The 25,422-nt window shown below is 40.2% G+C and overlaps 1 protein-coding gene across 2 annotated transcripts in view; it reads left to right on the top strand.

Annotated features, from left to right (window-relative positions):
* The window catches only part of erbb4b (erb-b2 receptor tyrosine kinase 4b), a 285,517-nt gene that overhangs the window by 248,444 nt on the left and 11,651 nt on the right, over positions 1–25,422 (top strand). For both annotated transcript variants that reach the window (XM_084023790.1, XM_084023789.1), the window contains exons 21-25: positions 18,080–18,235; positions 20,364–20,439; positions 22,254–22,400; positions 24,369–24,466; positions 25,082–25,252. In XM_084023790.1, coding sequence (XP_083879916.1) covers positions 18,080–18,235; positions 20,364–20,439; positions 22,254–22,400; positions 24,369–24,466; positions 25,082–25,252 — 648 coding nt within the window. The remainder of the gene's footprint in view (positions 1–18,079; positions 18,236–20,363; positions 20,440–22,253; positions 22,401–24,368; positions 24,467–25,081; positions 25,253–25,422) is intronic.

Here is a 25,422-nt window from a genome sequence, read left to right as displayed (position 1 = left end):
CAAAGCCTGGGGTCATCCTGTCCAATCAGCACGCAAAGCTGTGTTCGTGCACACAGAGCCCCTCTTCCCTCGGGTCGTACCACTATCACAGGGGGAGACGGAGGAAAGTAGCAACAAGCTTCCAATTCCTCGGTTAAAAACCGAAACGAGGAGGTCCAAAACAACCAAGGAAAAGAAAACACCGGTGGAAAGGAAGGAAAAAAAGAAAGATTGCGACGGTGCCCGTGATAAAACCAGAGTCAACATCGGACCCGCGTTTAAAAGGTGGCGTGATCTAAGGGATTTCAAAGAACACAAAGTCGAGGGGAAGGAGCTCAGTGGTCGTGGGGGAGGAGCGTGAGAGTTGTAAACATTCAAAATCTGACAGAGTGCCCTCCATCCGCCGGACTTGCCACCTGGGACTTTAAACTGCATTCACTATTGTGTTTCGAGGGAAACATTTTATCCCTGATTGCGCTTGTAGTTTGAAGTACGTGGTTATCATTGTAAACTGGAACAAGAACGCAACAAAACCACTTGTTTATGTTTAGGCAACACAACTACTTGGTTAGGTTAAGCAACATGGTTTGGCTCAAAATACTTTTGCTACCTTAGTTTAGACATAGACGTTTTGGTTCAACTGTGTGAAAATCCTGTGTTTGTTTGATCCATCCATCCATCCTCTATATGCAGACTTCCTTGATTAGACACTGATTTGTAACACATGAAAAACAAAGACCAGGCTGAATTGTTCCCCAGCCGTGTCCCTTTTTTCAAAAATAAAGAAGTGTACACACTTTTAGAGCGATCCTGTGGGCAACATTGCGGATCAAATTGAGCATGGTTGATGTTTACTCGAGAGGTGCCTCGGCAGTGTGTGTTTCAGCACACCCACTCAAACAACCTGAGGCGATCTCCACACACTTCCTCCCTGGAAAGCACAAACAGACTGCCTACAGGGCTGCCGACACTCAGACACAATCAGACGGATGGCTCACTGGATACGAGACTGTCCCGTCTCCGAAAGGTGATGAAATGAGGATAAACGCGAACTTAATAGCCGCTGTCTCTCCCAGTCATCGTCCTTTGTCAGCTGCAGACTCATAACCTTGTTTGCCCAACGTCATGATGTAATTAAGGACAGACAGAACGTGACATCATGCTTCTACTGGCAGAACACTATTTATCCCAGAAATGTCAAGTTCTCCGAATCACGACGAATACCCTATGGGTTTGATCAACATCTTATTTAAGGAAATAATGCAGTAAGCTTTGATACATTTTCAAGATATATTTTTTTCTTAAATATGAATGTCTTATATTGCTCATAATGCAAGACATATTTGTGTAATACTGTTGGTCCAGCAGGAAGGAATGTTCCATTTATCATACTGGCCTATTGATGGCAGGAATTTGCTTAAATACTTAACTTAATTGAATGTGTTGTTGAACTGCTGAGAATAACTTTCACTTAAATGGTTAACCAAACCCAACGTCACATTTGAACCTTGTGTTTTATGGTTTCCCCTCCTTTTTTTCCACTTTTCTCCATATTTGCAGGTGCAAAAGGCAGCCTCACCTTTATCTACATTTGTTTTACAATCCGTGGTGTTAAATCTGATATGCTTTGTGATTTTTTTATTTTTACACTTTTATTTTTTTCGTACAGGCAATCGCAGCTACAGAGATACCACGCAGTGTCTGTAAAAACAGTGTTAGGTCAGCGTGGTTCACTTGTGATTTGATGATAAGCAAATAAACAAAGATTATGGCCTACAGGGCAGGAGAGGAAAGAGAGGAGAGAAGAGAGACATTTTGAAATATTTTCCGTTGGCCAAAATCAGAGATGCAATTGTTCTTTTCTACTAACTGCTTTTCTGTTCACCAATTTGAATATCTTTGTTCTCTTACCTGCGATTGGTTGGTAGACACTGCCGCACTATATTGTGTGTGTGTATTTGTGTGTGTGCCTGTGTTTGATTGATTGATTTAATTTATTTGATGGTTAAAAAAATCCCACATGAATACTGTCAGTGCATATGTAATAAAATCACTGATGATGAAAACACAATGAAGCCTGAGGGTTTATACCATTGTGGTCCTCTAGTATAGCACTTAACACGCCACAATATAAAACCACACACAACAAGGCAATACAATCAATGTATAAATAGCAATGTCATCATTATCTTGATCATTAAAAGTAAGAACAATTTTAATGTTAAAACCATTTGTTTGAAGCTATTTGAAATAGAATCATTGAAATCCTGGGTTTCAGATGTGTGGGCAGATTATACCACTTAACTGCTGTACTAAAAATGGAAAATTTGTTTTTGCCCATTAGCTACTAAAATGAAAATATATGAAGCCTGTCAACCTACCTCTTGTAAAGAAATGTCATGTCATGTCATTTTCCTTATGTGGTAAGAAATAATGCTTCTGTACCATATTTTTGGCAATTTTGTGAGCAGCATATTTGTATTTTTGTACCTTGAACCTTTAAGATTAGTGTGTGTGTGTGTGTGTGTGTGTGTGTGTGTGTGTGTGTGTGTGTGTGTGTGTGTGTGTGTGTGTGTGTGTGTGTGTGTGTGTGTGTGTGTGTGTGTGTGTGTGTGTGTGTGTTTGTGTGTGCGTGTCTATTATTCTTTTTGCTTTTTCCATCATTTATTTGACTTAAGTGGCAGCAATTGTGTGTTTGTGTTAATTAGTATTTATGCTTTATACTTTATTCCGCATTAATATGCACATCATATTTTATGTACATTCAGATGCCAATAAATGTATAATAATTTTGCACTGACAATTTTATCAAGATTATTTACTTCATAGCATTGGGAGTTGCTATTGCATAGCACTTAGCAATTTTGTTTTTATATAAATTAAGCAGTTATAGTTCATATCTGCAAGTAGCTCTGGTCTCATTGCATTAAAGTGTTTTAGCACACACACATGCACATCTTATAACATGCAAATAAAGTACGTTTTGCACACTTATTTTAATTATTTTTCTCATTCCATGCAAACAAATTGTTTCACATTGTATAATAGCATTACAACAAATTGATTAACAAGCTCATTTGATAAAAGAGATTTTAACACCTTGCAAAAACAAGAAAAGAATGCATTTCCATATGTTTTATGTGATGCCTATAATATCATAATTACATCAGGAAAAAAAGTTAATTTGCAAATTGCTTCATTTAATTGCTTATATACTGTCATGTATTTTTTTTCACACCAAGTGAAAACAACAGTACCACGCTCACATGCTGTGATTGATTACAAATTACAGGCTACTGTAATTGAAGAGGACACAAATGAAGTTGGTCCATGCCAATAACTGGATCATGTGGCTGTAGCTCTTTGGCTGCTGATAGAGGCTGACCAGACATATATTCCCTCATGGCACTTTAAGTGCGATATTTTTTCTGCTGTGTGTACTCATTGGCAATGAGAGTAAGAGAGACAGAGTCAGACTGAACAAGAGGAAAGAGCAAGACAGAGGGAGAGGAGCAAATGACACCATTGCCAAGTACATTAACATATCCATCTGGTGTCTCATTCTTCCTCTAGTCCTGCTCACCCCACTGGCCTCTGTTGCCCCCATCACTGGGCTTGAATGGGCCCTTCTAGGACAAGGTCATGTTGTTGGCATGTGTTATGAATCTGCCACCTGAACCCTAAGGTGCCTGTGGGGGCCTGGCCCACCGGCATGCAGGCTGAGTGGCAGTAGTGACTCTGTAGCTGTAAACTGACAGGGAACTAGACTGAATCTGGGTCACACATTCACACAAAGTCACACCTATCTGTGTCCCTGGTATTCACTCCACCTCACCCGTCACTCTCTGTTTTGTCTGTACATTACAGTACCGTCAGGCTTCCGTCCCTTAGCCAAAATAATGTGATGTGGTTTGAATTGTTATCAAGCATTTGACCCGTGTGTCTGTTTGCGGGTAGCCCAGAGGAATTGGCAGTCCCCGCTGTCTCATAGAAAGGTTCTATGTGGGTCAGTGATGACCCACTGTGCAAGATTGTGCAGCGTGGCCCGTAACTGATATCTAGGAGACAGAGCGAGATAAGCAGACGGATGCCATGACTGGAGTACAAATAGCTATTTGGTGGAACATTTTGGAACTGAAACACGTGTTAGAGATATAAAAGGAGATACACCAAAGTGAGAGACAGAGAAATACAGGATTTAAAGGCATTTATTAAGTTTAGTCTCCGAACTTTATTGCTCAACTAAGTTCAATCTGTGGAATCTTTTATCGTTATAATGTAGAGCAAATCAAGTGCTGTTTATAATTGCAATCAGTTGAATATTCAGGCTAAGCATTATCTCAAAGCTTTGTCTCTTAATGTATCACTTTGACGAAGTGATAGTATTTTGTCATCCTAGGACTTCAGTGTGGAAGTTATTTTTCTAACTCACACTGGACTCCATGGGTAATACTCTTAATCACAAGCATCTGTTTGGACACAAAATTTGATTATGGATAGCCGATCAATCAGGGAGCCTACCTTATTATGCGCAAACCCCACAGTATATAAGGCAGCACACCACACTTGGGGAGTCAGCGTTTTAAGAACATTGTCGGTGCTTCAAGAACTTCCTTGTTGCTTCAAGAACCTTGTTGCCGCTTCAAGAACCCTGCTTCGAGGACTTTGAATATCTCAGGCTTATCGCCAATACTCCTTCGAGTGTCTTGTCTGGACCAAGCAGAGATTGGTGTTCAGCAGCCACCAGCCTTCCAGGCCTCCCAAACACTGCACAGGATTTCACAGCAGTAGCTGTGGGATTACTTCCGATGCTTTGATTTGATGCTCTGCTGTGATGACATTGAGCCAGAGCTGGAGATTTCTGGAGATTGAAGTCCTTACTCGATCTGCCAACCGTCTGCCACTGCCTACAGTCATCAGCTGTTGCATCAGCTTCCCCCGAAAGTCCAAGGTCGCCATCTCTCTTGGGTTTTCATATTGATCTTGTTAATTAACAACTTTATTAATAGATAATTTGTGTTGTGATTGTGTTTCATCCTGTTCTGTTGACTAAACAATTTACATACAAGAGAGCACATTCTGCTCTCTGTTGTGGCCACCGTCGCTGTGTTATTACAGATAAATGCAGGCAAATTATCCCCTGGATCAACGGTGGGATGTCTGGCTGTATTCTCTGAAAGAAATACATGCAGTGTTCGTCTTTGGTTTGGTTTTGAAAATATAATGAAAACAGTATTACCATAGAAGCTGTTATTATGTGATGAAAACATAAAACATACAAAATTGTGCCCTCTCGCTCATATCATTGACTCAGTTAATTTTAGAAAACATTTTGACATGAGCTTTGCTCAATCATCAAGGAGAACATAGGCTCTATTACATTGATGTCGTCATCGACATTGACATGGGAATTTCTGTATTTGGTAGTCTGACTGGGTTACGATAGCCTATTTATCTAACATTCTTTGGTTATTTGATGCAGATATGAAGCTTTGTATGCTGATGATGTGTTTATATTGTGCATGCAATGGTTTTACAGTTTTACTTAGGTTTCTGGCAAGGTTATAATTTGTGCTTTACTGACTTGGGAAGGTTTTAAATTGAGATTAGGCTGCAAACTCGCATTCTGATCTGGCAACACTGAATACACATCATGGCAGTTTAACTTTGGAAGAGGGAGTGCACGCGTGTCTGTTCTTGCTGCAGCTTTTTCAAGACAGCCAAGCACTGATGCGTTCAGGGACCTCATCTCCGAGACTTTTCCACGTCAGTCTCCCATGGGACAGCCTTCCATTTATGGAAGGTCTGGCCGCTCTGAGACAGGCTATTACAGCTTTGTTATTGCCGCCCCACAGCTGTTTGCTTGTCCTCTAACGCAGTTTTACAGTTTTACAAAGTGGCGACTGGGTTTAAATGGAATGGACAGGAATCTGAGACTGTGTTATTTTCTCCAACTCCACAGCGTTTCTCCTCAACTCATGGGTGTCAAGGAGGTAAATCTATCTAAGCAGAGATCCGGGACCTGTTAAAGAAATAGGCAGGAAACTGGTGTCTCTACTCATGGCACCATGGTTCCCCAGAAGACAGTAGATGTCAGACCCGTGTTGGAGCTTTGCAATCTAAAAATGGTGCTTTTCCTGCAAGAAGTCCTGTATGTTAAATAACAATTGGTTCACCAACACTGACTTCAAAGTGGATACTCTCAGATTGAGTTGGCTTTGAAACACAGGATATTCTTGCATGCACCTTCCCGAGAATAGCCTACGAGAACAGTAATTGGGCTATGCCCCCTGCAACTTTCAGCCGTGGTGTGGACATGGTGCTTCAGCTGCTGTGTGATCAAGGCATGAGGGTCATCCTTTATCTCAGACCTCATCATCAAGGCTTTGTGTGTGCATCTCCCAAGCCTATCGGCAGGCAAGAAGAAACTCTCCCCTATGTGTTGTCTTATATATTGTGGGCTTCGCACATACAGTATTTGGGTAGGCACGTCCTGATTGGAAATCGTGTGCTCATGATTTGGATTATTACCCATAGAGTTGGCTCCACCTCTGCTTATAGAACTAGGACTACAATATCCGTGTTATAGCACGCAGGTAAACTATAGCAAAGTTTCACCTTAGGTAACTGATACCTACATAAATATGATTTGAATTAATAATTTTTTTTGCATTGCCATGAAAACCAAATCCCCAATTGAGACTGAGGGAAATTTCTTTCTAGTTGACGCGCTGTTCCTCTGTCTGTTGCGACACATCAACTTCAGCTGAATGAATTATCTGTTCTAGCCTGCATCCCTTTCATCATATGAAAGTAAAAATGACCCGTGAGGTTATTTGGATGCAGGAACTTCACTTACATTGAATGAACCGATGCCCCTTCAGAGACAGCGACAGGAAAACAAAGAATGAGTTGCTGAAACAAGCCCTTTCCTGCTTAGTCTTTCATTTTGACCTCCCATTGTGAGACGATTCAATTCACACTGAGAAAGATTGATGTTTCTGCTGAGTGTTTGTATTTCTTACCATATGTACACCTGGTCTTTTTTTTGCGATGTGTGCTTTCGTTGTTGGTCTTAAATGTGTTACTCTGCACATTCTACCATTCTCCCAACCCCACCTAAGCCCTGTCGACCCCATCGGACCATAGATGTTGACGATATGCTGACATCCCTTTGCAAAAGTCTATTTATCTCTTCCTTATACATCATACATACTGTACACACATACATAACTGCACACTTCCATAGTGTAAATCTATCCCCAAGGTCAAGGAAAGAGACCGTAAAATTAAGAAATGTCCCAACTTTAAGGTATCTTTCTTGACATTCTCTTTTTTAAAATCATAAAACCAATTCTGTGAGAATTTTGCTCATACATTTTTTTATTAATCTGTTTATCTTAATGTCAGCTGAAACATTTATAATCTGTCTGTCCGTTCAGCATACAGACAGTTTGCTAGCAATTCTATTATCCCCCCCTCTCAGTCAGGGGAAATAGTCTAAACAGCTTTGTAATTCTCTTGAAGCCAAACGTATGGCAATATAAGATATGAAACATCTGGAGTGCTTGCATATTTGCTGTTTAATGTATTCATACTGTACAACCTTCAGTTTCTATTTTTTTTTACATTTCCAGTCATGTCTACACAAGTTATCCGCACGGATTAAAATTAGGACCATTACATTTCTTAGATATGGTCAATCCTTTGTGTTGAAGCCAATATTTGTGATTTAGGAAATCACGAAATCGACATTGTGCATAAGATTCTCAACAGCTGTAGATAGATGTGCTTTATTTGTATTGCTGTGCCATTTCTCTCTCTGCCTGAGCATTTCTCTCTGTCCTTCCTTATGTGGGTGGTGAGGTCAAAGGATTCTCTTCATACATTCATTCATAAGAGCCAGCTGGAAGATGGGATTCAAAAATATGAGCTTAACTCTTAGTTTACCTTCAAGCGAAAGGTCTATGGATATTTTCCTTTTGTTTATTGGCTCAGGTTTCGTTTTGCTGTGAGAAAGTAGATGGAAGAAATAGTTTAATTAGTTCTACGTATTCAAAACAAAATTTGAATACTTAATGTGCAATACAGAAGAAATATTCTCTCTTCAAAGCTCAAAATGCATCAGTCCATAAAAGATGTGCCTAAACGGCCTAATAAGGTTTGAGATAATGTGTGTTTTACTGGCAAAGTAATTGTTTGTTTGGATACAATACTTTTTATAACCCAAAAGAGAGATTATGTTTTTTTGTGGATTGTTAATGTGATTTGTTCTTTGTTGCTCCCTCAGTCCCCCAAATCTCATGATTTTTTATTACCCATTCTATTTCTTACACAAGTAGAAGTACAGATCCCGAAGCATCTAATCAAATTCATGAGCTGAACTCGGATTAAAATTTAACTTGATTATTCAACTGGAAGCAGACAAGATGAATTCTACGACAGCAGGATTGTTAACTTAAAAATCAACAGCCGTGGCCAAGCGGGGTCATTCCCTGCTCAGCTGCCACAGTGACAGTTACAGGGAAGAGGTTGAATCCCATTTAGAGTGATAGCTGCTTGACATCTCTTAAGCGAAAACACGACTCCCCTTCTCCCTCAGAATCCTGTCTCCACCTCCCATGTAGAATACCAACATCATGAATTCAAGCACTTCATATCTTGCTAAATGATGATCTTGTTACCCTCTGCAATTGGCAATTGCAACTGAACTTTGCTCTGAAGTAAATTTACTTACAGAGCAAATACAAATGAAAGGGAATTAAATATTTGTCAGGCATAGCTCAGTCAAGCTGAATTGTCCCTGTTGGTGGACCTGATGCCTGACCTGACTGCAGAACAAATTCCAACAAAGAGGAATATATTTGCACACACACCAGGTTTTTTCAACACTGATCTTTTAACTACAAGTTTAGAGGAGGGATGGACAAAAACAAGTAGTTTAGCCCTGAGCTAAGTATCAATTCTGCTATTTATTTTAATATTACACAGTGGTTAATAGCCACAGTAATACAACCCAAAAGGTTGAGGGTACAACCCAAACTCAATATATGTTTACAAAAGGACCCAAAGGCCCAAAAAGAGGAAGGATATGTTAAGATGTGCAGGAAAATGCTATTGTTGACGTGGTTGTTGTCAACATTAGTAAATGACTACCGACAAAATAATATATATAATTGTTATAAGAATTTTGTATAACCACATGATTTTAGTGTTTTAATGACTTTAGTATTTCCACTGATGACCTAAACAGGGCCTAAAGCTATCCTGCAGAACAGCTAACCGTTATCAGGGGCCCTGTGCACATGATGTCTTGTATTACGTTTTCAATGACGCGTTATCTCCTGTGCCTTTAAAAGACTCAAGTCACAACAATGATTTGAGCACTTCCTCTGTAGCATCCTCACACGTTGTTGCACTGTAACTGCTCCTCTTGTACAAGATTAAAGTCATACGTCGACTTTACTTATGTCTCCGATCTTCTCCTTGGGTGAATTTATTTGTTTCATTTCATTTTTCTTTAAAGAAAATATTGCTTTGTGTGAAGTCACTCAAATGATTAAAACTGTAAAGATTGTGTCTAACTTCTATGTTGGTGTTTGATCTGTTCACTGTGACAGTGTGTGTTGTCGTCATGATGATTGTTCACAGTGTTCGCTGCACTGAGTCGGTTTAGCAGCTGATGTGAACTAGCTTAGGTGACTGTTGGTGATGCAAACTGTGGTTAGAGTTTTGCACATGTAGCTGGAGTTGTGCCCGCTGTCGTTTAGCTATAAAAAGAAAAACTGTATTACTACATACAGTACAGCCCTGCTTCTATCAGAGCACATGTCAGAAAATTCATAGGTCACTGGGTGAGTACAGACCATGATTTTATTTCAACTGGTATTTTAATTGCTACTTTAACCCCTTTTATTAATGCTGAACCAGAGATAGCAGCGATAGAGAGGGAAGAGAGATTTAATTCTGCAAGACCATTCGGGCCAGCTTGCTGCCTCCGAGGCATCCGCAAATGCTTTACGAACAATTTAAGATTGCGGTGCACTAATGGTGTGTGTGTGTGTGTGTGTGTGTGTGTGTGTGTGTGTGTGTGTGTGTGTGTGTGTGTGTGTGTGTGTGTGTGTGTGTGTGTGTGTGTGTGTGTGTGTGTGTGTGTGTGTGTGTGTTTACTTGTACATCTGTCTTTGTTACGACTATTTGTCCTATGTGTCCTTAGTTTTAGGCCTTCAGTGTGAGAACATTTTTGGAAAGTGAGGATATTTTGTCCAGTGCTCACTTCTTCTAAATGCCTGTTTTAGGGTTGGGACTTGACTTTAAGGTTCATGTTAGAATTAGTTTTCGGTTTATCTAAGAGTTGGGGTTAGGCATTTATTTGTGATGGTTAATGTTAGGGTAAAGTGGAATGCATTGTGTCAGTTTGTGTGTACTCAGAAAGAAAGACAGTGTGTGTGTGTGTGTGTGTGTGTGTGTGTGTGTGTGTGTGTGTGTGTGTGTTAAAAAAGCCGTTTTAAATGTCACATCCGCAATCATATTGTGCACCTATATATATACAAAATAATCAATGTCTTGCATCTCTATATCTAAATCTAATATATTTTTCTTCCTTTGAAAGCAAAATGTGACGTGTGCTAGTACCAACCAATTTCAACCATTACATCATGATATCCAACCATCCATCAATCAATCAATCTGCAACTCTTCGCAGAGCTACACAATATTGTGAGCTAACCTTTTAGTGATCAAATCAAATTCCAGCCAACATTTTGTCCTGCCTGTATACTGTTTCTGACATACGTCACGTTAGGAAGCGAGCTATGCTTGAAATGCCAATTTCAGCTCAACTTTAAGAAAAAAACATTTTGAATGTTGCAGGCACGTTTTGACAAGGGATCCCTATTTGTTTATCCTTTTTAAAAAATCTGTACCATTTAATGGCAATGAACATTTATGTGTCATATAACGATGTATTGCATATCTGAATAAAAGCTCTGCCATTTCACACGAAAATACATCTCACAGCTGCTGCAGCCTGCGAAGCTTCAAGTAATCGCAAGGTCTTCTGACCCTGTACGTTGTGTGCTTTTGCAAGGCCATAATATTCTGCAAACTGTAAGTATAACTGTCTGATGGCCATACGAACATGTTGAGTAAAAAATACTCTCGCACAAACAGTTGACGCACACACACATTGTTTGCCATCTAATTATTAATTGAAATTGGTGATTGCATACTGTGTCACTTCCATCAGTGTGTCTGTTCATATCAGAGGGACAAACCCTCCTCTCCACTTTAGGTACGCCAGTGTTTTCTGTATTACGCATTCATCAGAAGGAATAAATGTATATAGACAAGGGGTCCCCTCACACACCGCTAACACAGTCTGAGCACAGACAAATTGTTCATATTCAAGCTGCCCCCTAATGTCATTTCCTAAATTAATTCTGACACGGGGAGCTCAAAACAAAATGAAAGTCTACCGCTTTCATCAGTATTGTGTTATCATCACCACCACCACCACCACCACCCCCCACTCCTCCACCCTCCAGAAACATTCGTTTCACCTCATTCCTTAAACAGTGATTCACATCTCCCATGCCCACTGTGATCTTTTTATATCCAAAACCCATACATTAAACATGCACTACGTCAAGCAGATGCTGCACCGGTGTTACAAACCTCCAATAAGACGGCACCGTTATTCATAATATAAAAAACGCAAAAATAGACACTCGCCAAACATCCTGTGCCCTCCAGAGATACTGGCATCCCAGTTACGCCGAGACAAACAGGCTATACTATGAGGAGATAATCAGCACAGATGAGTCATGGGCTCTTTGACTGTTCAGAATAAAATTATTCTCATTCAGAGTAACTACAATTTTGTAGAGTCTGCTATTGTGCACCTGAAAAGCAGATGTGCAGTACCTCACAACAACTGACATACAAAGTAAAAATCATATTAGATTCTGGTAATCAACTTATTATAATAGTATATTGCTTCCGGACCTTAATTGCAGGTGTGGCTGAGGGGGCTCTTGTAGTTTCTTGAGCCACACCATGCAAGGGCCAAGCTCCACCGCAGCATCCTGTGAATTTCTTTGCTTTTAGAAAAGTTTTCTAATATATAAACCTAAAATTATATATAAAATTGTAGCTGCGATATTGACAGTTAAAAGACACCTTAATGTTTCCAAAGAATGAAAATAAATTACACAAAATCGTCATATCAAATCTAATCAAATGTCTGACATGTCTGTCATAAATAAACCAATTACATGATGTCGCTGCCACACACCTCACCACACACTTCGCCACACAATTTTTTTCATATATTGTTTGATAAGAGTACATGAAAAAATGTCAAAGTTAAGGTGATAATAGTAATAAATGACTTAAAGGTTGAGTAGGTCATTCGGTTCAAATACATTGCTATATTACTTGAAATCCTCGTTACATACCGATAGCAATGAATAAATTAAATGCTCTGACATTAAAAAACATTTAAATATCATCTTTGGCCTTGGCAGGACTGTAAAAACCACGTCCAAACAAAAAAGTCAGGCTAGTGAAAATAATTGGTCGGCCTGCCTGCCTGTCAATCTCTGCCTATCTCGGAGGAGCGGCCTTGAACAGAGGTCTGAACGAAGGGGGCGGGACGTTTTTTGCATTCAAAGTCAAAATTTCAGTGTTTTTTCTAAATAACCTGCTTAACATTTAAGCTTTGATGACATGATGTGAGCTCCAAGAATTAAGTCATCTTGTGTCATTATGGGCACAAATCCACAGTAAAGGAGGTAATTTCAATGCCAGCAAGCCAGGTTCACTCTGGACATTCAAGCGACAAGATCTCTGGAAAAGTGCTGCCTACATCCTTTTTAATGACTATGTAAACCAACTGGACATTCCACAAAGGACACGCTACGCCACAGAGGCCAGGCTTGTTTGCGTCAGCGATAATTTCGGCGTCTGGTCTATTTTGTCGGCAAGGCAAGTGAATCTAGCAGGAAAACACACTGATAATCTATACAAATTATGTGTATGAATGATACATCCCGCACCTTTGACTTTCCTCCCCTCTCTCCCTGTTCTTCTCCAAGAGTTTCAATTTGGTCGATTTCCCTCCCACATCATCACATTTCAGAATCCATCCATAAACTGTATTAGACAGAGTCTGGTGAAGCAGAGAAAGACAGAAAACGGGAAAGGAGCATAATCACGTGTAGACTGGCATGGAGAAACGTGCTTTTGGTGTGAACAACCAGGTCGCAGTACTTTGCTCAAGTGTGAACCTGGCGTCACGAAGAAAGACGACTCCCAAGAGGTTTAAAGAGCCTCTGTGGGATGTTCAATCGCAAGTGTTTCCTCGTGAATAAAATTGAATGAGGATGAATCACTTGATTATAGATTCCTGTGTGCGTGCGTGTGTGTGTGAGCTGCCTGTGTGTGTTGACAGCTTCCTCTGTGTGGGACTGTGTGTGTATCTGTCTTGCCAGAATAACAACAGTGGGAAGTGCCAGTCGGTGAAAAATGGCCAGCGTCTCTCCTGGCTATTCTCCTGTTGATTTAATCTCCAGCCCGTTGCCACCACCCCTCAACCTGTCTTCACAAAACACATTTAAGGACAATCCCATTTTGTGTGCATGACTCTTTGAAATGAGCATAAATAACCGGGAGGTCAGAATTTGTTCTGGGCGAGCTGTAATTCTCCTGACTGGTGAGAGAACATTAAAGCTTCTGGCATACAGACCTTTACTACTGCTTAGGCCCTTTTAACCTCCCCTTCTTTTTGTATCAGCGAGATTTCCTTCACCACTTTTAACACTCAAGAATAACTGCTCGTATTCTTTACGTTTAGCGAACGCACAGTAAATCAAGCAGAAGTGAGCGATACCTGCACTCACTGCAGTGATAATAGCCTATATGATGGATAGCAAAGATGGCAGAAAGCCTTTTTTTTCACAGATAGATGCAAAACTGCACTATCTAGTGGAATGTGAGAGTAGTTAAAAATACAAGCATGGTGTGAACATTAGTCTCTTCCAGCATGCAAAAAACAGAAAGGAGGAATAATATTTTTCTGTGATTGTGAACATTTGTTTTCTTGGCTTGCTTTATATGTAAAACCCTCATGTGCAAGGTTTAGAGCATGGGCCTGATCCCTGCTGATTGGAAAGCCTGTCTGAAGCCTGTGGATTTTCTCTGGTGGCAGACTTACCTGAAATGCAGCTTCCACAACGTCCATTTCCCTGTCGTGTGGAGGTTTGCTGCAATTACAAACCTCTGGCAGTGAGTTGTTCTCATCATGTCCACATGGGAGGGCAGTAAATGAGAGCAACCGAGTAGAAAAAGAAAAGAAAGTTTGTTCCTCACGCACGTCTGCAGCCACTTCCCACTCTGCACACTTCCATCACCTCCCCCTCTCAATCTCATTGTGCTGGCAAATTAAAATTCAGGGGTTGCCAAGCCATCCATTCTCCCTCCTCTGCTTAATTGTCTCGAAAATTGAGGAGATTACTGGGCAAGATTTATGTACAAATAAGAATCTGTCAGAAAACTGGCAGTGTATACCGTGACATACACACACCCACATGGACTTTGATGATTTGGGAGCTGTACGTAATGGACTCAGATCCCAACCTTTATCATAGCGGTGCTACTTTTCCTGTAGGAAGCTGACAAAACACTGAAGAGCAGGAAAAACCAAGAGAATTATGAAAATCACACATTATCAGTCAGTGTGTTTTGATGGTGATCAGCATCCTCACTCACCCAACATGTATTCTCCCTAATTTATAGACAGAAGGTCACACTGCAGCACACACAGCATTATTGTTAGTGCCAGCAACATTGGTATCAGCTATTATCCAAGGAGATCACCTGCTTTGAATATTATCAGCCAATTGAATGGGCATCATCAGCAGTTATAGCTGTGGTTGAGAAGGGGCCCGCTACACTTACTAGTAGGTTCAGAAGGCTGTTATTGTGTATTCTCATGGGTGATCTTTGATGTGAATAAAGACAATTCCGGCCTCTAGTGGCTGTAATATTTCTGACTGGAGCACAGGAAGAAGTCTGGTGACGTAGTATTAAGAGCGACAAAGTCTGCATTGGTCGGTGGTTGGGGACTCTTGGACTTTCACTCGGGAGACTGCTGTTAGTGTCCCGTGTAAAAACATTTTTTTTAAAAGACGATGTTTACTTATTTTGACATTCTTTTTTATAACAAACATAATTCACTAACGCCAAGTAACCTAACCAAGTAGTTTTGTTGGGTGGGGATGGTACATATGGGCTGCTAAAAAAAATCTTTCCATGTCAGCAGGCGAGGTCATTTACTAATTTTGACATGAATTTGCTAGCTCCAAATTATGAATGGTGACGCCATCAGTCCTCTTTGGGTTAGACATGTAAGTAGGAAAAATTCAAACTTTACATTTGTCACCTAATGCTTTCAACACCCACTCATTGTTGTTGGAGAATATACTTTGTATTAGTCACTAAAATAAAGCTGCCAGGAGTTCATAAATCTAGTATCAGTATAACATATTTCCAAGTTGGCAACAATGGTTAGCAGCTGAACTAGCATTTGGCACACAAGAGCTTATTGAGCTTTGGGGCCTGTAATAATATTCCTACATGCAAACATAAACTGTAGCCAATGACCATTGTACTGGATGCTCAGTGTGAGGGGGCGTTGCACTTCCTTGTGTTTCCTGAACCCATGAAACATAGGCGGTACAGCCTACACACCACATTCCCTGGTTTATCAAGGAACATGGTGACATGAGAACCAGTAGACCAAACTGCACAGGATCAGGGATTTAGACTCCTTTCCTTCCAACATCACTGGGCCCCTTGCCACCTGCATGGTCTGCACAAGCTGCACAGACAGTGCAATGCTGCTCCTCCCAGGAGCCAAGCCTGGGGATGATCTGGTGCAGGGTCGCCATCATTTCTGTCATTTCTGCAGATCCCCTTCTATTTTCCCAAACCTGGTCCAAATCTGCTTCATTTACTTGTGGTAAAGCTTCCACTCATCTGGTAGGGCTTCACCTCTCAACATGTGGTCGGCACCCATGTTGTCCAGTCCCAGAATGTGAATAACCATCAGACACCTTCAGAAATTCTGATTCTGAGATAACAGGTACTCTGAGACCCCAATGGTGGCTGGGCTGAGGACCTCGATGATGATCTCAGCAAATCATCGGAAATGATCATCTGTGCTGAGGCACTCACAGCAGGTGTTGTGAATCCATGGAGTTGAGCAGTCGGTGGGCAATTTGCTGAATAGAAATTGGATAGCACATAGACATTGGTGTGTGCTGCCATACATACAAATTCCTCAAGCTGGCAGAAAAATCATACAATGGCCTGTGGCATTGCACAACCTGTCCATCCAATCAGACAGGCATCTCAAGTATGATGTCAGACTGCATAATGAAGTGAAATGAAATGGCAATTGATGCTGATTATCAGGCTGGAACTTATCAAATATCTTGAATGCATCATGTCTAAACGTTTGGGAGGCCAAGTCAAGCCCACAAGATGCACCACGTGATTATAATAGGAGTGTGGATTTCATTCTTGGGGATGAATTGAAGAATCACCAGGGAGGATATGAGCCAATCCCTACATTTCATATCATATAGGTTGTGTAATGTCTGCACTTCCCTGTTTTGCCTCTTTAAAACTTCTCTACCAGCTCAATATGGATGCTCTTTTCTCTTTTTCTGCCTCCCCCCCCACACACACACACACAAACGCATGCAGGTGTATTTCCATGTGAGTTGCATGTCTGCAGGTATGTGTGGGTTTGTGTGTAAATATGCAGGTGCGTGCTGAAACCACATGTTCTCTCCTGGGATGGAGCCAAATGAGGCAGTGTGATTATAGCCTTACCAATGTAATCTCACCTCTTCGCCTGTCGCCACTCGACCCCACCTATCCCGACCCCTCCTCCTCTCTCCTCCTCCATCCACTCCTCCTCTCATTCTGGCCACTCCAGCTGAATCCAATTTGTTATAGTTTCAAATAAGGCCTTGTTTTTCTGTGCTCTCGCCACTTCAAACAAAGTGGCTTCTGTTATTGCTCGTTCAAATTGAAAGTTGGAACGTTTTGTTTTCGCCCTCATCTCCCTTTCCCTTTAGGTTCCATCTCTCTTTCTTTTCAGAACCACTCTCTCTGTGTTGCACAATAAGCAGTGTAGACTCTAGATGTGCAGTGCAAGATGCAGCGACTGAACAGCTTTTACACAACTTTACAGAGCTGTTCTTTTGTAGCTTGAGGACATAATTTTTTATGTCAGACTGAACTTTACTATTTGCTGACACAAGGCTGGCAGTCTTTTAGATTGATGCTGCAAACGGAGTACACTTTTTAAAATTGGTCAATATACCATTTTTATTTGAACATTTCCCGAGAAAGGACTATCACCAACCACTCTTATTGGCCAATATATACACAGTATATGTATACATACATACATACACGGGGCACTACACTCTCTCCTGAAAATTCCCTAGAAATTAGTAGTGTAGTTTTATCAAATGGAAACCTTTGGCCAAACACCGAATAATGTAAGACTAATGTATTTGCCTTTGTTTGAGGCAGATCATCAGTATCCATTAAGGTATAGACAGGAAGACAGTGCAAAGAGGTGGTCTCTAATTATTCAGTAAATGTATTGAATTAAATGTTTTACTCAAATGTGCCTCACTCTTATGGGTCCTGTTTCTAATTGAAAAGCTGCCTCTGGGTTGATGCTTATGGATGCTGCCGTTATTGCATCGCCAACCATTTGGCAATAAAGAGGGCTTTTCCACAGTCTAGTTGTTGATGGATGGCAATTATTACCATAGAAATAACAATGCGGTGGTAATGGTGATGACACAAATAATTATAGATATTCTAATGGGATCTTTATGTTGGTCGTGATGATGATGATGATGAAGACCAATGGTGATGGTGAACGGGAGCCACACTTGCATGTGTTTGTTACTGTGGACGAGCACACTCTTATGCCTGCAGATAGGTGTATTTTATGTAAATTAACGCAATAGAAAATAATTTCTGCATGTTTGTGTCTGTGTGTGTCTTGCAGGGGATGATGTATCTGGAGGAGCGTAGGCTGGTCCACAGGGATCTGGCAGCCCGGAATGTCCTGGTAAAATCTCCCAACCACATCAAGATCACTGACTTTGGTCTGGCTCGCCTGCTGGATGTTAATGAGAAGGAATACAATGCTGATGGAGGAAAGGTAAATCCTGTCGTCGCTTTGTGACATGTCATTTACACCTTCAATTCCCAAAAAATTGAAGGAAATAAACTTTAGTATGTCTACATTACTAAAAGTAGTACACTACATTTGACATATTTCAGCCTCACACTGTCCTGTGTCTATACTATGTTGCTGGACATGTGACCGTTCTCATATCTGTATGGTAATGATAAAGCTACAGCTAGCAGTCGTTGAGCAATATTGAACTACTTCTTGGCCAGGCACAATGATAGTATACCTTCTGTTCAGACAGACTGTTGAGTTCATTTCAGGAGCGGTGCATTGGCATACAAAGTCAATGAAAAAGAAAACAAGTAAGCATGAGACACATCCGCTCAAGTTGCTGCTTGAATTAAGAATGTTCCATTTGTGCACATCCTGTGGCGTTCTGAATCTGCTTCATGGACAAACAGAGACAAGAGATAAAAGGAGACAGACTGGAAGGAAACAGACACAGACACAATCCTGGTGGTTGGTACGTCTAACAAGCTTACAGCTTCTGTTTGTACACTTGGAAGCCTCCGTTGGCTTTTTTGCTCTAGTCCTCAAATGTGTGCAGATGAAACAAGGCAACATTTGATTTGCTTTTTCCCTGAACACACCTGTGGAGACACTGGTACTTGCCTAGCAACCTTGCATTGGCAACAAGATCGCAGGAAGTCACTGCTTCAGGCTGAGAAATAGCCCTGCAAATAAGCATACGTAAAGTTGCCATTCGTTTTCACACAGATCTAAGACTTTGGGTTTTGTATGGTTCTGGTTGTCAGATTTTGTTACCTTCAGACAAAGCCATGTCAGCTGTTCTAAGCTAACCTAAATAAGCTGACTGTAAAATAAAAATTCTGATTCGTATTAGTATTAGGCATTTAAATTGCTATTGTCAAGTCACTTGACCCACCTATCCAGCCTTTTCGGTCCCAGTACCCATACAGACACTTGGGGTATAGGTATCGGCCAATATCAAAACCAATCCCATACCAGTGAATTAAGCAGTATTATGTACAGTCAGGCTTGGCATGAACAGAACTCCTAGCTTTGTAAAACAAAATGTAACAAATAAATGGAAATAGTAATAATTGTATCAGTACAAATAATATTACTAAACCAGTACTGTTACTGGTTGAATAGTGAGTGTTATACTCTATTTCTCTAATAATATATTACTATTTGAGCCTTCAATGAGTGACCTTGTTATCTGCTTTTATTCACTTCTGTTTGATGTGTTTTGTTTTAGAAAGCTCATTGAGATACAGTATTATTGAATTACTATTTTGGACCATACCACTGATATGTTGTAAAAGACAACAACAGACATTAACATTAATTAGGGTTTTATACCTTGAGGGAGGAACTTAGCCCACCCCAAGGACAGTTTTAGGGGAGTCAGTGAGATACTTTTCTGCTCCATCGGACCATTTTATTCACTTTTGTGGAATGAAGATCTCAAAATTCTATAAGCCTCCTAAACAAATACGTCCTTGGAGCTTGCTGTACACGGACAAGTGGGCTCTTTTTTTGTGCATTCTTTTCTTCTTTTTGATTTTGTTTTTAAACTATTTGTCCTCAGGAAAAAATCCATCTGCTCTCATCCTCTGTTCATCCTCTGTTTTTGTACTTTTGTTCCATGTTGGTTTGTGTCAATGCTGAGCATTCTGCTATTATTCCTCCACTGAGAAAAAGACCGAGCTTTGACATCCCCCTTCCCTCAACCTCCATCATTTTAATAAATAGAAATGGCCTTCAAATTGAATCACGATGTTAAGCTGCGCTCCCATATTGTCCTGCCATTTGCCCCCACTATATTCCACTGCAGCTGGATCTTTAACGTGATCTCAGTAATACGTGAAATGACAACGACCTCCTAACAGCGCATTACATCATGGTGGCTTGTAATGTGTTAGACTGACGTGCTGCCATAACAGAAATGTTTTTTGTTTTAGGCAACAAAGCATGTTTCTTAGGTTTTACAACACCTCATCAGCAGATCATCCAGGTTTAGTCTAAACTTTGTCAATTTTGTGAAAGAAATGATATGGAAATCAACTCTTTGAATTACAAATGTTGCATCATGTATATAATACTGAAATGCTGTGCTTTTACCTGGCAGATGCCCATCAAATGGATGGCCCTGGAGTGTATCCACTACAGGAAGTTTACTCATCAGAGTGACGTTTGGAGTTACGGTAAGCCTCGAAATCACCTTTTTAGGGAATTTGCGTTCAGTAAAGAAACCATTAGAGCTTAATATTTCATGTCAGAGAGACTACATATATTTCTTCAGTGATTTTTCTTTTAAAATGACAAGAAACCAAGTGCAAAGTGACATACATCTCTATAGAAGCCAGAGTGTTGAGTGCCGAAGGAGATTAAAATACATGTCAAATTCTGCTGTTAGAAGATTTTTCACTATGAGTCTTTCACCTTCTCTCGATTTTGGAAATGTGAATACCATCTTACGTTACAGCATTCGAGTCTGCTTAATTGTAAATACAACTTCATGGTTGCTTTCATTCTGTCAGCTATAGTTATTTACCATTTTATTTTTGATTATTTATTTGTATTGGAATCGTGAGGTGACGCACACTTGATGATCAATACTCGTGATGTTTTCTATAAATAAATGGACTTGACTTGCCAAAGGTTTCTTTAATAAAAGAAATGCAATGTGATAAATGGCGTATGACCATGCACCATAGTCTAAAAAGGTGTGTTTTCAGCCTGTAGCAGAAGATGGGCACAGATTCTTCTTTCCTGAACAGAGAACAGCCTTCACGTCCACTGAGTGACCAGGAACAGAAATCACAAAAAAGAAGGCATATGTTGTGGATTTTGTGTACAATAAACTCCAAACTGCTTTAGACAGGCAGGTAATTTGTAGATCGAAGGCAGCGGTAGAGGGTTTTGGCCAGGTGAACAAGAGAAGAGTGTTGATTTCTTATTACCTGTTTAACAACTTGGACGTATGATGATCACAATCAACGTGAAATGCAAACTGGCTGATCTTCCCTATTGAATCATCAAAAATTCAAATCAGTCTTTGCAGCCGTCAGCAAGATGTGAATCTAGAGACCGACCTCTTTCATTATCCTTCAGTCTTATAAGAGTTTTATTGCAATATTTCAAATAACACAGATCTGTTTGAGTCTACCAATGACTCTTAAAGTCATTTAACAATGATTAATATATATATATATATATATATATATATATATATATATATATATATATATATATATATATATATATATATATATATATATATATATATATATATATATAATATGGTTCATATCAAAGAGAATAATGTGTGTTTGATTAAAAGTATCAGTATGGTTTAGTGCTTCCATGTCCCCAGTGGCCTCCTATGATCTGGGGCTATTACTCTCCCATGGTATAGTGTGCATTCACACAGCTTACCACTCATTAACATTGACATGATTCCGGCGGCAGAGTTGTGAAAGTTCAGATTGACTGATGACTTTCAAGACTCTGATTAGTTCCTCTCCTCCACTTGTTTCTGTTACTCCACTGACTTGTGTTCTCTTATCTTCTCCTCTCTTCATTTCCTTTTGTTTTTGTCGGGTTCCTCATTTCCTCTCTCCTCTCTCCTCTCTTCATCACACACCCTCTGATCCCCTCCCTCCTTCTCCATCTTTTTTACTTCTTTTATTCTTCACGTTTTTCCTTTTTTATTTGTTCTGATCCATCTCCTACTTTCTCTTTTTGACTATTTTGCTTCTTTCTCTTCCCATCTCTTTGCTCATCTCCCCTCGGCTCCTGCTACACAACCCTCCTCTTCACAACTCTTTAATCTTCTCTACTTTTTACCCATCTGTACTCACTCATTGTCTCTCCGCTCCATTCTACGTCTCATTTCTTCACTTGTGCTTTTCTCTGTGAACATCTTTTTATCTCTTTCTGCTCTCTCTCTCTTCTCTTCTGTTCATCATATCCTATTTTTTCTCTCTCTTTTGTCCCTCTACCTTCTTCTTTTTAGGGGTCACCATCTGGGAGGTGATGACCTTTGGAGGGAAGCCATATGATGGGATTTCCACCAGAGATATCCCAGACCTGCTCGAGAAAGGAGAGCGTCTCCCTCAGCCGCCCATCTGCACCATCGACGTCTACATGGTCATGGTCAAATGTAGGTAGATGGTTGGGCATGATATATGATTAATACTATTAAACAAGATAAGCTACAAAAGTATATTAATTGCAGAGCAATACACAATTCTGTATAGGAGTTTATTGTCCATGATTTAAATGTTTGTTTCCATCCATTTGTTTCTACATCCATCCAAGTAAATAAACTTGGATGAAAAACAAATTGACTTTAAGGGTGAAGAGAATGCCAATGACAACTCTCTGGTGGCAACAATCCTTTGAAAATAACAAAATTGAGGAGGAGTTTTGGTAGAAGATAAATAACAGTAGGAAGGAACTCATTTTTTAGTTGGCTTTGACCCCCACCACCAACGTGTTAACCTCATTGGTGGGTCACTGCTGTCATGCCTCCAGGATCTGGGGTCACAAGTGGCGTTGTAACCTCTGGCCACTGCTGCCAGGGCAACGGCTTGGTGCCAGCGCCACCCCAGCCTTGTCTTGGCTCGTACTGACGCCCTGAGCAAGTGCCAACCTGGCAAGCAGACACGCGCACAGCAGGGAGAGGTCACTGTCACCTGCCTGTTATCTGCCTTTGTTTTTGCACTGCTATACATATGCAGAAGTCATGCATCCAAACTTACACACTGCACTCCTATAGTGGCAATGCACTTCCTGATATTCAGGAGCTCTACTGGCACAAGACCAAAGACGATCATTTTTTTTACACGTGAAATTTCTTGTGTAAGTATGTGTGTGCTTGTGTGTCAAGTCACACCTCTGTGTCTTTCTATCTCAATCTCTTATTTCCCCGGATACCTAGACAGGCTCGTCTCAGGGCCAGATCACATGATTGCTTTGGCATCATAGACATGTGTTCACAGAGAACTTGGCAGAAGAGCACGTTGCTCCATATGGCCGTTCTTGATGAAACAGTATTTATCTTTAGATTGGAAAAAGTGATTACAATAAAAAGAACTTCATTAAAATATCTGTAATTGTTCGTTACAGAGAAAATAATAAAGTTTTGCATAATGGATAATCTTTTGAGAGCTTTAGAAGAGGTAAATTATATCGTCAGTGTTTGCATCACATTTGATCTCATTCTTTACTGGTGTAGAGGCACATGTTTTGCTACTATTATTCATGTACCTCGATTTTTAAAAATGGGTTACAAACATAGCATTTTTGTTATGTTGCATTGACACAATTGTAAAGATGGAATTAGGAGGAATACTAATCTAAGTAAGAGGGGAGGGATGCTTTAGTAGTAGCCTTCTCTTCTTTTACTCATCAGACCCTTTCATGTTGAATGGACCTGCATTTCTGCAGCGATTTTCTAGTCTTTTCGAGGAGGAGAGGCACAGCCTTCGGGGGCAATTTGCCCACCGATCTTCCGATTGGAGGACGCCTCGCTCTACCTCTGAGCCACAGCTGCCCCAATAAATGACAGCGATGCACACTGCAGTGGCATGTACTTAAATTGAAAAATGTATGTTATTTCAGCTGTGACACACTCCCAATTTCCAGTGACATCACGTGACGGACCCGGAAATTGTCATTTGTCCTGTCAGAGTGGCTCCCTACACAGAATGTATCACTCTTTTAATTGCATCAACACACTTCCTCCATTATTTGCATAATTATGTCCACGTAGAGCATCATAGATGATGGTAGGGCCACTGACCAAGCTGCCATATTTGATAACTTGGGAGTGATAACACGGTGGTTAGTAAGGGCTCAAAAGATTTGCATCAAAGTTAAATCGTGATGATTTGATATGAATGTTTTATGTAAACAGCACAGAAAAGAACATGGCATACTAATTTAACATCGGTGAAGTTAAGTTCACAGAAAGACAGAAAATAAAGTGATCTTTATGGATGTAGATGAGGCTTGTGCGTACCGCAGATAATAACATACTGTGGGAAAACAATAGCATATTTAAGGTAAAGGGCTATTGGCAAAAATCATCATATTGGTCAGACAATAACACAAACACATGTTTCAGGCTGGATGATCGATGCAGACAGTCGACCCAAGTTCAAGGAGCTGGCTGCCGAGTTCACTCGGATGGCCCGTGATCCCCAAAGATACCTGGTCATACAGGTGGGTAAATCTTTGTGACATTCCTACAAAATCTGGATTACATGACATTTCTGTTTTGTTTTTGTCTAAAGACCAGAATAATTAAGCTACTTTCAAAGTGAAAACTGGCCAGTCTTACATTGTGCTTGTTTGTGTGTAATTTTCTAGTATTTGCCATTTATACAGGGTTTAGGTAATTGGATGAGATTCATGTCAATCACAAATTGTATTTTGATTTCCGCATTCCTACTACTTATTACATTACTTATATATAAGACCTTACAACTATTGTGCTGCGCTTAGATAATTCAACAAATGCAGTGACGCTAAGATGCAACATATTAGCAGAAGTCCAAAAATAATGACAAATCTTTTTTTTAACCTTTTTAATAAAAACAATTCACATTTTTTTTTCTTGGTTCAAGTCATATTTAACACTCTACGCTTTTGCATGTGTAGACTCCTTATTCTGATATTTCCAAAATAACTTCACAAACAAACACAAATAAAGGATGTGAATGGCCTTTAAGTTGACATGATTAAAAACTGATTAGTTGCATTATTTCTCAAACCTTAATCACTAATGCTTCTTACTGAACACGCACATGCTGTGCATCAACACACAACTCTGCTCAGGGTGACGACCGCATGAAGCTGCCCAGCCCCAGTGACAGCAAGTTCTTCCAGAGCCTCCTGGACGAGGAGGAGCTGGAGGACCTGATGGATGCTGAAGAGTACCTGGTGCCCCACTCCTTCAACATTCCACCACTGGCATACACACCCCGCACACACATGGACTCAAATAAGGTATTTCCCATCTGGATACATTATATTACCTTCAATTATTCTGTGACATTCTTCCTATTCATTCGGACCTTGATTCCATTATTTATTTGGTACATGGTCCAACATGAGATAAGTTCAATTGTTTTAATATGTGTTCCTGAACCTCAGAAGATCCTGTCAGAATATTTCAT

The sequence above is a fragment of the Eutrigla gurnardus genome (assembly GCF_963514095.1).
Source record: "Eutrigla gurnardus genome assembly, chromosome: 12".
Classification (NCBI taxonomy): Eukaryota; Metazoa; Chordata; class Actinopteri; order Perciformes; family Triglidae; genus Eutrigla; species Eutrigla gurnardus.
The sequence above is the reverse complement of the archived record's forward strand: the minus strand, read 5'-3'. Positions and strand labels throughout refer to the sequence as shown.